The sequence below is a fragment of the Podarcis bocagei genome (genome assembly GCF_964188305.1).
Source record: "Podarcis bocagei genome assembly, chromosome: 9".
NCBI lineage: Eukaryota > Metazoa > Chordata > Lepidosauria > Squamata > Lacertidae > Podarcis > Podarcis bocagei.
The window spans coordinates 71028967-71042299 of NC_138134.1; the positions used below are offsets into that span (position 1 = coordinate 71028967).

At 44.8% G+C, this 13333-nt stretch overlaps 2 protein-coding genes across 11 annotated transcripts in view; one reads left to right on the forward strand and one right to left on the reverse strand.

Moving 5' to 3' along the window:
- Positions 1–13333, forward strand: part of SLC4A4 (solute carrier family 4 member 4) — a 193103-nt gene that overhangs the window by 81351 nt on the left and 98419 nt on the right. The gene's annotated exons all lie outside the window — the stretch shown is intronic.
- LOC308594367 (uncharacterized protein) overlaps positions 1–13333 on the reverse strand; it is a 72244-nt gene that overhangs the window by 44978 nt on the left and 13933 nt on the right. For all 4 annotated transcript variants that reach the window (XR_014011388.1, XR_014011389.1, XR_014011390.1 and 1 more), the window contains one exon: positions 3591–3697. Coding sequence is in view for 1 of the 4 variants with exons in the window: in XM_081207496.1 (XP_081063622.1) it covers positions 3591–3697 (107 nt within the window). In the remaining 3 variants the exon portion in view is untranslated. The remainder of the gene's footprint in view (positions 1–3590; positions 3698–13333) is intronic.

Here is a 13333-nt window from a genome sequence, read left to right on the forward strand (position 1 = left end):
TCCAAGTCACGCTGCTTGGGCACTAGGATTGCCCAGGCCTAGAGTGGTGTGTGAAAGTTGTGTGCCATTTTCCAGCTGACCAGTTTGCATTTCCCACAAGGAAGTGAGAGGTCAAGACCTTGCCTTTCCTAATTTGAGAGCTGTTTCTGTCTGTCCTGTCCAATGCATTCGCTGGAGGCACAGAGTATTGCCTTGAGATGGGTGGGCATCCAGCAGAATGGACTCCCTTGGGAAGTTGTGGAATCTCCTTTGGTGGAGGTTTGGAAGCATAGGTTGCATGGCCACCTGTCATGGATGCTTTAGCTGAGATTCCTGCATTTCAGGGGGTTGGACTAGATGGCCCTTGGGGTCCTTTCCAACTCTATGTTTTTTTTAAATGAAACATAAAAGTCTATGGAAACATTTGCTTCATATTACGGTGGCCCCGGATGGGCTAGAATTTTTGCTAACCAATGCCTAGGAATTTTTTTTTGCTTGAAGTCACATGGTATCTAGACAGTACAGTGGTACCTCGGGTTACAGATGCTTCAGGTTACAGACGCTTCAGGTTACAGACTCCGCTAACCCAGAAATAGTACCTTGGGTTAAGAACTTTGCTTCAGGATGAGAACAGAAATCGTGTAGCGGCGGTGCATCAGCAGCGGGAGTCCCCATAAGCTAAAGTGGTACTTCAGGTTAAGAACAGTTTCAGGTTAAGAATGGACCTCCAGAACGAATTAAGTTCTTAACCTGAGGTACCACTGTATTAGGAGTTAGCTGCTTTAATTTGTTCCCTGAGTTGGCACGGGGAATTTGGGATTAGCCAAGGTTTGTCACTGACACACAGCAGTGTGTTAGAACCAGTATTCGCTAAAAGGTTTTTGATATCTTTAGTCAATGAGTAATGCGCTGTGTTGTAATTGTTTTAGTATGCCTTATCTTATAAGGCTATCATCTGTTTTCTCATTTGGAGGATACAGTCATGTAGGGCAAGGCCAGATAGCTCTTAAAACACGACCTCAGCATTGGGTACGCTTGTAAGAACAAATGCACTTGCTTTAAAAAAATTAATGACAGCACACGTGGTAATTTTCCACAGCACTCACCTGTTTCAGCATGCGCTATCGTGATCCTCGAGGCCACTTCATATGTTACTGTGTATTAGTGTTGGAAACTCAGCTATATAAGCCAGGCACCAAATGGCTCCCTAAACCAGGGTTACTGTTGCCAAAACAGATTGTCTAGTTGCCATTTTGGGGCCATGTGTATTTTTCAATACGACTTTTTGGTTCCTGAAATTTGTTCTGATTGTGCAGGTAAAAGTATCACAGATAGAATTCTATGGGATGTGCTGCTAGTGCTTGAACACGGTCAAGATCCAGGGATCCCCAGGAATGTATCTCCAGATGGTGGAGATGTCAGGTGCTATCCTGCCGCCAGGTCATCTTTACTTGGTCGCAAGTGGCTGATAGCCAGGTGCAAAATGTGCCTGGCAAATTTTGAATGCTGCTGTGCCTGGAAGTTGCTTTTCATTGCTATGCTACACAGGCCATGTGCACATCTGCCTTTGCTTCTGTATTTATTTAGCACATTCCCTTTTCCCTATGCTGTGGCCCTGAGCACCTGCTTTTCATTAAGAAAGAGACACAGCAGCCCCTAAGGTCAATTAATCTCATGTGTGGCTTGGCCCTATCAGACCTGTGGTTTTGGCTTATGGTTCGGTGGTTAAAAGTTACAGCTAGTGACTGTGTACGAGGGTTAGCACAGTGGCTGAGTGTGCCAGCTGGAAGTTCTGTGATTTAGGCCTTTCCCATCTGGTCTCGCTGCTGGCACACAGTGGCATCATTGGCCCTGATCTGGGCTTGACCACTACATCAGCCTGGAGCTGGTGTTGGCCTCAGGGCTGATTGCCCCACACCTTCTGAGTGGCTGGACTCAGCATACACTTTGCAGTGACCTGCTGAGAGTGGGTCAGGGTTTGGATTATGCCCTTAGACAAGCTGCCTTCAAGAAGAAGAAGAAGAAGAAGAAGAAGAAGAAGAAGAAGAAGAGGAGGAGGAGGAGGAGGAGGAGGAGGAGTTTGGATTTGATATCCTGCTTTATCACTACCCGAAGGAGTCTCAAAGTGGCTAACATTCTCCTTTCCCTTCCCTCCCCCACAACAAACACTCTGTGAGGTGATTGGGGCTGAAGTGTGACTAGCCCAAGGTCACCCAGCAGCTGCATGTGGAGGAGCGGAGACGTGAACTCGGTTCCCCAGATTACGAGTCTACCGCTCTTAACCACTACACCACACTGGCTCTCCAAGCTTCAGTTTCCCCACCTGCAACGTAGGATAATAATACTCACCCCTTACAGGGCTGCTCTTTTGGTTACTGAGATAATGTACAGTCGTACCTTGGAAGTCGAACGGAATCCGTTCGAGAAGTCCGTTCGACTTCCAAAACCAAATTGTGGCTTCTGATCAGTTGCAGGAAGCTCCTGCAGCCAATCAGAAACTGCGGAAGCCCCCTCGGGCGTTCAGATTCCAAAAAAAGTTCACAAACCGGAACCATCATTTCTGTGTTTGCGGCATTCGGGAGCCAAAACGTTTGAGTTCCGGGGCGTTCAGGATCCAAGGTACGACTGTGTATTAAATAGCTTGAATCCTCTAAAGTGATGCAGTGCACTGTTATAATTTAGCCTCTACGCATAAATTCACCTGGATTCAGATTTAGTTCTAAGCAGCTGAGACAGCACCTTCCTGTTTTGACGCTCTCCAGGGAACCCCCTCCTGCTCCTGCAACAGCCCATTGATTCTCGGGATGTGCAGATCTATGCAAGGTCAAACTTTCCATGACCCCCTAGCAATTCTGGTGAAAGCCAAGTAAATGGACGAGGGGACCAGTGCCAAAGCAGTAGTGACTGAATCAAGCTAAGAAATCCCTACCTAGGGGACATGTATAAGCTGTGCACTTAACTATTCTAGAAATAGCACCATGCAGGGATCCAGAGCCAGTTGTTGAGTCTTGGTTTCCTCATGGCAGCTGTCAGATCTTGCATGGTGTCAGTCCCACTGGGGAGGGAAACTCAAGTATAGGGCTGTCTACTCTGTAAAAACTCATGCTATCTAGGGAATCGATCCGCTAAGCAATTCTTTGTTGCAACTCTCCTGTGTGGAGCTGTAGAAGACAGCTGCCATTGGGGCTGTGTTGGCCGTGTGAACTGGCACTTCTTGTTGCTATTAAAAAGATTGTAAAGGTAAAGGTAAAGGGACCCCTGACGGTTAGGTCCAGTCGTGGCCGACTCTGGGGTTGCGGCACTCATCTCGCTTTATTGGCCGAGGGAGCCGGTGTACAGCTTCTGGGTCATGTGGCCAGCATGACTAAGCTGCTTCTGGCGAACCAGAGCAGTGCACGGAAACGCCGTTTACCTTCCCACTGGAGTGGTACCTATTTATCTACTTACACTTTGACGTGCTTTTGAACTGCTAGGTTGGCAGGGGCAGGGACCGAGCAACGGGAGCTCACTCCGTCGCAGGGATTCGAACCGCTGACCTTCTGATTGGCAAGTCCTAGGCTCTGTGGTTTAACAAACAGCGCCACCTGCATCCCTAAAAAGATTGTAGTTACCTGGAAACACTGGCTGCTTGTTCTGGTTTGGGCTCAATAATGCTGATGCAGTGTGGCTTCACCCCCTTCCTGTTCCAAACGGCCTGCTCTTCAGCATCAACTTGGGTCTTTAAAAAGAGAAAGAAGATGTAATTAGAATCATTGCCAGTATCCTCAAGGCAGCGCTGGAGACCAGGAATGAGCAAGTAAACAAAGCTTGAACCTTGAATCTCCCTCTCTGCACACTATTTGCAGTCAGTGAGAATGGGCAGGGGCATATCAGGGATTTTCAGTGGTGTGTGTGAAAGGGAGGTTACTGGTGGCAAGGTCTTCTGACTGCTGGGGGGCAGGATTGCCCCACAAATACCCTTGTGAATAGGTAACTTTTGGGGAGGGTGCTAGCAGAACTAGCTGCAGTGGAAAGTGGGAGCTGGAGGGAATTGCAACATGGTTTTCCTCTCTCCTGCAATTACTCCTCCAATATTTTGCCTTGAAAATTCTGCCCTGAGCTCTTGACTCAGCCCTAAGCATACTGCAGCATCATCTGTGGTTAATGCATAGCATTTGGGGAGTTGTGAGGAGGGGGGATATGAATTTGGGTTGATTGAATTCCCTGCCCCTTAGTTATGATTCCACTTGTGGACTTAAAAAAGGGAACAAACATTGGCTAACCAAATTGGGCTTGTGTGAGATGGGAAATGGTTGGTTCACATTGCAACCGAACGGCAAGCTCTTTGGGTACAGATAAGCTAAGTCATTAGTCTTCCAGTCTCAAAATGAGGATAATCAAAGCAGTCTACTTTACAGGGCTCTTCGTAAAGATTACTAAGATTGCATGAAAGGCCCTTTGAACAGTTGAAGAGCACTATGTGTGTACTTTGCGAACACTCAATTCATATAGTACATTTGCATCTTGTGACTATTTTAAACATTTTTACACAAATCATCGCTGATGATTTCATAGAACGTGGAATGTTTTTTTTCATAGACTGAAGGAATGAAAGAATGAGAGAGACCCATTTTCCATGACCATGGAAAGTCCTGCCCAGGCCCTGTCTGACTTTTGCACATATATGGGCAATGCCTGTTGATACTGTCAGTCACAGGGTCTAGAAACGTGCATTTATTTTTTTTAGATTAAAAAGCTGAAGTTAGTAGTATGCACAGTTCTGTGCTGGACAGCAGATTCTGCCATTGAGTGGAATTTCTATGGGTTCATCATCACGTGCCCTTCAGAACATGATAGATACCTATTGCTTTCCTGACATGTTCTGTCGCTTATATAGTGCAGACATAATGAATGTTTAGTATAGGAGACCACCTGGTGACATTGTATATGCCACCCCCAGTCTTTCACCAATGGGTGAGAAAGAAGCGTATTAAATGAATAAAAACATAGCAGGGAAGGGTGGAGACCAGTCAGCATTAGCATCTAGAACAGTGTCCTTCAACTTTGGTGCCTCAGGTGGTGTTGGACTACAACTCCCATCATCCCTGACCATTGGCAAAGCTAACTGAGGATGATGGGAGTGGTAGCCCAACAACATTTGGGGGCTAAAGGCTGTAGAACACTGATCCAAAAATAAATGCAGAACTATATGCTGCATGTGTCTGGTGGATGTCAGAGCACTGTAGGTGCACATGTTTTCCAGTACAATTGCTCCATCTGAAAAGCTGCCTTGGGTTCTCTGGGCTTTTAAGCTGCTTTCCTGAAGGAAGCCACACACCCCTAAATTCCTAGCCAGTGTATCTCCTTGGGCTGTCGCATGTCCAGCGCACTCATTCCCGTTTTTGTTGAATAAGGACTTTCTCTTGGATGCAGCTTGTCTGACCTTCCTAAAGCAATTATTGTGTTGCAGTGCATCCACGAGAGGGTTCAGTGCTTTACCTCCATGGCACCTTCATAAACCACTGGAGAAGAAAATTGTCTTTGCTTCTCTCCCTTTTTTGTTTTGCTTTCAGGAACACTTTGCAGTCTTGACAGTGTGCAGCTTGCCCAGGCATTGAAAACTTGTCACTTCACAGCCTTCGTTCGTTGCTGGAAGTGGGTTTGCGTGTATCAGCCGCTAGGTGACCTTCAATAGCTGCATCCAGTTGATTGCTCCTCACCTTAATAATCTGAGATATGAATGGACCTTTGGTCCTCCCTTTGCAGCATCAGTAACCATTCTAGGATTCTGAACTGGAAAAAGGACCCCTGACAGTTAAGTCGAGTCGCAAACGACTCTAGGGTTGCAGTGCTCATTTCGCTTTACTGGCTGAGGGAGCAGACGTTTGTCCCTAGACAGTTTTTCTGGGTCATGTGGCCAGCATGACTAAGCCGCTTCTGGCGAAACCAGAGCAGTGCACAGAAACACCGTTTACCTTCCCGCCAGAGTGGTACCTATTTATCTACTTGCACTTTGATGTGCTTTCGAACTGCTAGGTTGGCAGGAGCAGGGACCGAGCAACAGGAGCTCACCCTGTCACAGGGATTCGAACTGCTGACCTTCTGATCGGCAAGCCCTAGCCTCAGTGGTTTAGACCACAGCACCACCTGCATCCCAGGATTCTGAACTAGGAAACCTCTAATTAACCAAAGTTTTCTGTTTTGTCACTAACCATTACTATGATTGCCAGCTTCAGAATGAGCCAGAATATTAAACTTCAAACCATGGTTTGATGTACTGACTTGTTCTGAAGCTGGTAACCGTGGGTTCTCAGTTGGTCAGTTGGTGGCTTCTTGGCTTTCTCTCACTACAGAAGGAACAGCAAAGTGGCTGCATGTGTAGGCAACAGGTTCTTCGATTTATTAAGCCGAGATATCTGCCCTAGGGATAAAGGGCATAAGGAATGCTTGGTGGAACAGGCGAATTGACAACCAAGTCCAGCATCCTGTTTTTGCTGTGGCTAACCAGATGCCTGCAGAAAACCCTTAAGCAGGACCTGAGCACAAGAGGGGAAAATTTGTGTCGTGGGAGAAGAAGAAACTACATTTCTCTAGCTAGCTGTGGATTAACAAACCACCATTAATGATAAAAGAGTTATGTTTGCACTAACCTGTTTGTCCACAGATCGCAAGGCTGAACCTCAACATTGTGTTGTTGGATTATTATTATTATTATTTAAAGCCTGTGACATCAACTATTTCACTGTGTGGTCTTCAGCAGGGAGCTGCCCCCCTCCGCAAAATAAAACGTGGGAATTTCAATAACTGTTGAGGTCTTATTTCATCCCTATTATAGGCATATTAATGTAAACTCTTGATGACATGCCAACAAGAGAAGAAAACGAGCAATTAACATACATTGGGTACTTACAGATTTGCTTTTTTTAAATGATTATCTGGATTTTAAAGTATTAGCTCGAGAAATATGCTCCCCCACACAATCCCTCGTTAAAGACAAAAAAGACTAGTTGTTAGGAGCAGCAGAGAGCTGTGTGCAGAATCCAATGCATATTGAAAATTTGCCTGGGTTCAACTGACCGAATGACTTTGGGATCCAGCACTGCCAAGCAGCTCGGCTTAGTTGCCCCTCTGCAGACGGGTATTCCCCACCTCCCAATTTCCCATGTGTTCAGAAACGGTTGGTGGGGTGATCTAAGACAAAGAGACCCTTGTGAGTTCCAGCAAGTTGCTTGGCAGTGGGTTAAAGTCTTGTTGAATATCTTGCTTCTCAGCTCCTGTGCTTTGAACTGTGCAGAACAGACAGAAGTTGAACTGTATAATTCTGTCAGGAATTCCTGGAAGATCTACAAGCTGATATAACTGGAGTTCTCTTTGCTACACCGGACTTCAAAAAGTTTTGTAATGTTCCCCTGCCACAGTCATCTCCCCATATAGCATCCACCCCTCTCTCTCTCTCTCTCTCTCTCTCTCTCTCTCTCTCTCTCTCGGGGTATAAGTAAGATCCCAATATTCAAGGTGCCCAATTTTTTTTGGCAGTGCTTTGAATAACACCAAAATCTGACTTTAGCCACAATTGGGTACACCTTCATGGATTTCAGTGAATTTGGGAGAAAGCCCACACATTTTCTGTATTCTTCCCTTTCTGTTCTAAAATCCACCCCCAACAACTTTAAAGTAAATAATCAAAACTCACCAGTACATTTGTGATGGGGCACAATATTGAAAGTCTGTCTTAAACCTCTTCTTTCTCTCTTGTCATTCATCCATTTTTGTTACTTGTATGGCATAATGTAGGCCTTACTACTTTTGCTTTCCTCCATTTATGTTGAATCTATTTAAAATTATGTTTCTTCTAAGTTCCCCTATTTTTCTTCCTCTATTCCATCCCTTGTGCAAGGCTTAAGTGGAAACCATTAATGGGTTGTCCACATTTCTTCCTTCAGCTGGAAGCTTGTCAAATTATTCCTCTCCTTTATGACCTTCCTCCTCTACACCCAACTACCGGGTAATCACAAGATCCATGCTTAATCCAGAAGGTACCAGCTTGGAGGCTTGCAAATTGCAAATTGTTGCTTTATGTGATCCAAATTGCCATAAACATGACCTCCCAGCTGTTCTTCCTTACCTTGTTGACTAATAACTAACAAGCTATTTAGTGCCGTACCAAAAACACCCCCACCAATTTACTCTTAAAGCACCAGGAAAATGACATGTAAATGGGTTGTAAAATGCTTCTCTAAATGCCATGCAATTACTTAAAGCGGTAATTGCTAAAGTTTCATTAACAGAGCTTGAAGAAGAAAAAGCTTGCTTAGGTGGAACTGTAATTAGGTTGGAGGGGGGAAAATCCATTAAATGGGTTTGGGTTGTTTTTTATTGTATTACAGCTGCCTAGGTGGGAGTAAGTCTAAACAGGCCAGGGCAACTCAAGTTCACTGCAGAACTTATCCTCTAGCAATGCTATTTAAAATTAAAGGCCTTATTGTGATTCAAAATCTTGCAGTGTGGATGCTGGGACAGGGGCTTCTCAAACATTCAGGGAAAGGACGTATCTCAGTGGCAAGACATCTGCCTCATTTGCAGAAGACTCCAGGTTCAATCCCTGGCATGTCCTGGTTGAGTTGAGAAAAAAAATTGACCTGAGACCTTGGAGGAGCTTCTGCTAGTCTATGTAGATAATGCTGAGCTTGGTGGGCAGCTCATTTGACTCAGTATTGCAGAGTTATATTGTGCGATCTATTTAGGGCTACAAGAACACTCTTTTATTTTATCTGACTGCTCACAAATGAGTGTTGTGCTCATTGATTTAGCACAATAGGGAATGCTGGTAAAAATAGGAATATTGATTGAGCTTCTTCTGCAAGACGTTGGCTAAAAGCAGCAAAATCAAGGTGACAGTTTGCTGTTTAGTTGGTGTGCTTCTTGGCCCTAAGTCTTCTCTCCGCCCCACTTAATCCTCGTACTTCTTATTTTTATCACATTTTGAGCACATGGATATGTTGAATTCCACCCATCGGAAGAAAGGGCACTAGCGGCACAAGCACGATTTCCCACAGTTTTGTTCTTCTAATAACTATAATTTACCCAAACCAGCTTTGCACCTGGAATTTCGTTTCTTTGCTACCATAAACAGAGGATGAGTGTGTAAAAATATCCACTGAGCTTTGTCATAGCCCCAGCTTTTAAAAAAGTTTCCTCCTAAAAGTTTTGCATATCATTATTCTTCTGTTTCTTTCTCACACAGGATAGTTTTCTTCACATCTTGCTGCTCACACCCCAAAATAGATTTTTGTGTTTGAAGGATAATCCCATGTTTAAAAAAGAGCTATAAGCACTTATTTTAAAGGATTTGCTAATTAAGGCATCACATCCATGCGTGCCTGATAAAATTCGAAACTAACCCCACCCACACCTGAAGTTTCATTTTTCTCAGTGTACCTGTTACATCTGTCTTATTTCTTGAACTCGGGTAGATAATTAATTCTGAAGTTCAATCAATATTGCTAGAGGGGTGATAGAATACAGAGCACAATATCCTGTTGGTTCAGTTGTATAATGCTGAATGACAGATAAAACAAGCCCTTGAATGTCAAGTAATCTGAGTAATTTTTATCAGAACAACCAAAGCCTTAATTTCTGTTGCATCCTAACATTATGTGTGGCACAGCTCACACAGAACAATTTCCCATTCGTTTCCCATCAATATATGGGTAGGACTCTCAGCAGGGGTTGTGAACCCGAGGACCAGACCTGTTCCACAAAGATGTCTCTTTGCCTTCAATGCAACTTCCTTAACTTTTGAAAAGTGCTACCTCTCCCTCTGTCAAAGTACCCTTTTATAGAAAGTCTAGACATTTGAAGAAACAGGAAGGAGCGCTTCCTTCCATTTTTTGGTCCAGATACGTCTCTCTGTTCCCCCATCTCTACTGAGTGTGCAATTGTTCATGTGTGCATTGACCATGGCCACATCTGCGGCCGGGATGCAAGCTCTCTTTTGGCAGATCTGCCAGAAAAGCCATAATAAAACATGGTTTCATGGACAAAAGCACTATCAGTGGCTACTCATGGAGAGACCTGGTCTGAACAGAGACATTGGATTCTTATCTCATTATACATGACTAAGCCATTCTTCACCTTCTCACCCCTTGCCTTTTCCTGTAAGACCTATTGCAGTCGTTAAGAGTCGTCAACAGGCTCATCTCAGCTATCTGCCAATCTCCCATTCCCACCACCCTTCTGAGTAATACCCCTCCCCACCTTCTCACTATATAGAAGGGTCTGGCAACTTCTGTTTCAGTGTATCTGAAGAAGTGTGCATGCACATGAATGCTCATACCAAGAACTAACTTAGTTGGTCTTTAAGGTGCTACTGGAAGGATTTTTTTTATTTTTGACTATGGCAGACCAACACGGCTACCTATCTGTAACTACTCATGGAGGACGAGGCTATCAGGGAAGAGTGCTCCTGTGCTCACGTCCTACTAGGGGTTTCCCACATTTGGGCATTTGGTTGGCCCTTGTAACGGGATGCTGGACTAGATGAGCCATTGGCCATTGTATAAACAGCAGGCTCTTCTTGCGTTCTTCTTGTTCTTCCCCTCTGTCTTCTCACACTGGGAAGGGACGCCAAAGGAGGCATTTGGATATGTGTGAGGGAGTTATCAACCCCTGGCTTTTCTACAGTAGTTAGGGCTAGGAGCTGTCCTGAAGAGCAACTGCCAGTCATTGTTGACAGTACAGTGGTACCTTGGATTACATACGCTTCATGTTACAGATGCTTCAGGTTACAGACTCCGCTAAGGCAGAAATAGTACCTCGGGTTAAGAACTTTGCTTCAGGATGAGAACAAAAATTGCATGGCGGCGGCGTAGCGGCAGCAGGAGGCCCCATTAGCTAAAGTGGTGCTTCAGGTTAAGAACAGTTTCAGGTTAAGAACGGACCTCCAGAACGAATTAAGTTCTTAACCTGAGGTAGCACTGTACCCTGCTAGATGGGCCAGATCTCTGATTTTGTGCAAGGCTGCTTCCTGTGTTCATGTAAGCTGTTTGCACAACGCTTCAGAATCTTCTTCATCCTGCATATATTTATTTCTTTTCCACTTAGGCCTAATCCACAAGCAGCCTCCTTTAATCTCAGCTTCTCTTCCTCTCCCAGAGTTTGCTTATTTCGACGCTGACATTTGGCTGCAGCACCTGCTGTTTGGATCCTTCCTGGTCTCCCTTTTGGCAGAATCAACCGTTAATCCTCAGGATCTGCTTTATGCACCTCAAGGCAAAACCGAGGACAACATTTGCAAACCATTTTTCTTTACAGATTTGTTTCTCTCTTCTTTCTTTCTTTTTTCTTTTCCTGACCATTGTTTTGGTTTCTTGGCCTGTTTTTCGGTTCTATCTGATTGTTCCCCTTTTCATCTCTGCTTCTCTTCTTCTCCCAGAGTTGCTTATTTCTGGCTCTGACATTTTGCTGCAACACCTGCTGTTTGGCACCTCGCTAGCCTACCTTTCTGAATCCGCACTAATGAGCTCAGGCAGAACAGAGAGCTGTCATTCAGGGACCTGCCCTCGTTCAAAGCACAGAGCGCCTCACGGTCTCCCCCTCCCCATCACAACAACTGTAGAAGAGGAAACGCTGTCCATCAGGAACTATTAATTGGCTGCTCCTACCCAAAGGTCACCAAGGCCTCTTTGTTTTTTCTTAATGAATGGAGGCAGATGATACCAGGGAGTTGAGCACACTTGGTTCCTTTTTCATTGTTCACCTGGATGTAGTGTGAGTACAGAGCAATGGCGGGCACTGAGAAATTTCCTTCCCTGTGGAACGCCCTCCCATCAGATGTCAAGGAGACGAAGAGCTTCAAACTTTTAGAAGACATCTGAAGGCAGCCCTATGTTTTATATGCGCTGGAAGCCGCTCAGATGGGCAGGATGTAAAACAACAACAGCAACAACAACAACAATTCCAGTTGTTTTTTATGAATGAATCTATATTCATACAGTGTGTGCATCAAAGTATCATCTAGAGACCTTGCTTATCTTAGCAACTGCCTACCCCTTCTGAAGATCATTGAGTTCAATCATCCATGTAGTTTGGTGAGGGATATGCCACAGCTCATGCAAGAGCATATGCTTTCCATAGAACTGTTGAGTTGGAAGGGATCCTGAAGATTATCTAGTCCAAGCCCCTGCAATGCAGGAATATGCAGTTGTCCCATGCAGGGATTGAGCCTGCAACCTTGGCGTTATCAGCACCATGCTCTAACCAGCTGAGCTATTGGGAGTGCTCAGTCCTTTGCATCTCTGCTTCAAAGGTTCTAGTAAGAAGTGATAAGTAAGGCTTCTGAAGCTGTCATAGCTAACCAGAGACTATACTACCTGGTACACAGCACAGCATTGCAAACAAATTATGTTCACCATCTTTGTTCTGTTCCTCTGAGAGTTTTTGGAGCTTGTTTTGAAACCAGTTGTTGAGAATTTCAGATGGGGAAAGAAATCTGCTGTGCTCATGTCTTGCGTCTGGGCTTTCCGTTGGCAACTGTAAGAACAAGATGCGGTGCCCTTTGGTCTTCTTAAGTTTTCTTAAGTTCCTTAAGGCCTGGTTCGTTTTTGGGCATTTTCCTACCTCCTGGGTGAAATTAGGTAGCAAAACTAAAACATGTGGATCAGACGAGAGAGCTTTATGCAACAATCGATTGGGAGAGCTGGGAACAAATTGTATGGAAAGGAGTGGATCTTGAACTTGATTTGTTTCTCTCATGTTCAACAACCGAAATGTCACTATTTCATTTGAACTGTAGTTGGGGAACAGATTTATTTCATTTCCTTAGAACTCAAGGGCCGCCTTCAGGTGGTAAGAGAAGCGCATAGCGCCAAACCACTTAGAGGTAAAGTTGGGGTTATTAAATTTAGGAGCACGTGCCACACTCTTTCCCACTGAGCTGTGATTGCAGAAAAAAGCTTAATTTTAGATGTGGGTGGGTGGGGGGTAGATTGCATTGGCACAGGAAGGAACCCATCATTTAGATGAGAGCCCCACTAGTTTTGACCTCCACGCAGCATTTCAAGAACAGCCCACTCCATGCCGTAGCCTCAGGACACATAGCAGCACCAGAAAAGAGCACCAGAAAAGCGTTCAACATGGAATTAAACAGAATATAAAAATATGTAGGAACAAAGCAAGCTGTGCAATGGGTTTTGGTCCATCTAACCCAGTATTGCCAGCACTGACTGACAGCATCTGCCCAGGGTTTCAGGCAGGGCCTCTGGCCCTACCTGGAATCTTCTGCATGGAAAGCAGATGTTCTACCACTGAACCAGAGCTCTTCCTTCTAAGAGAAAGAGAATAAACACTACTTACAGCTAGCCAATGGGTGATGGAA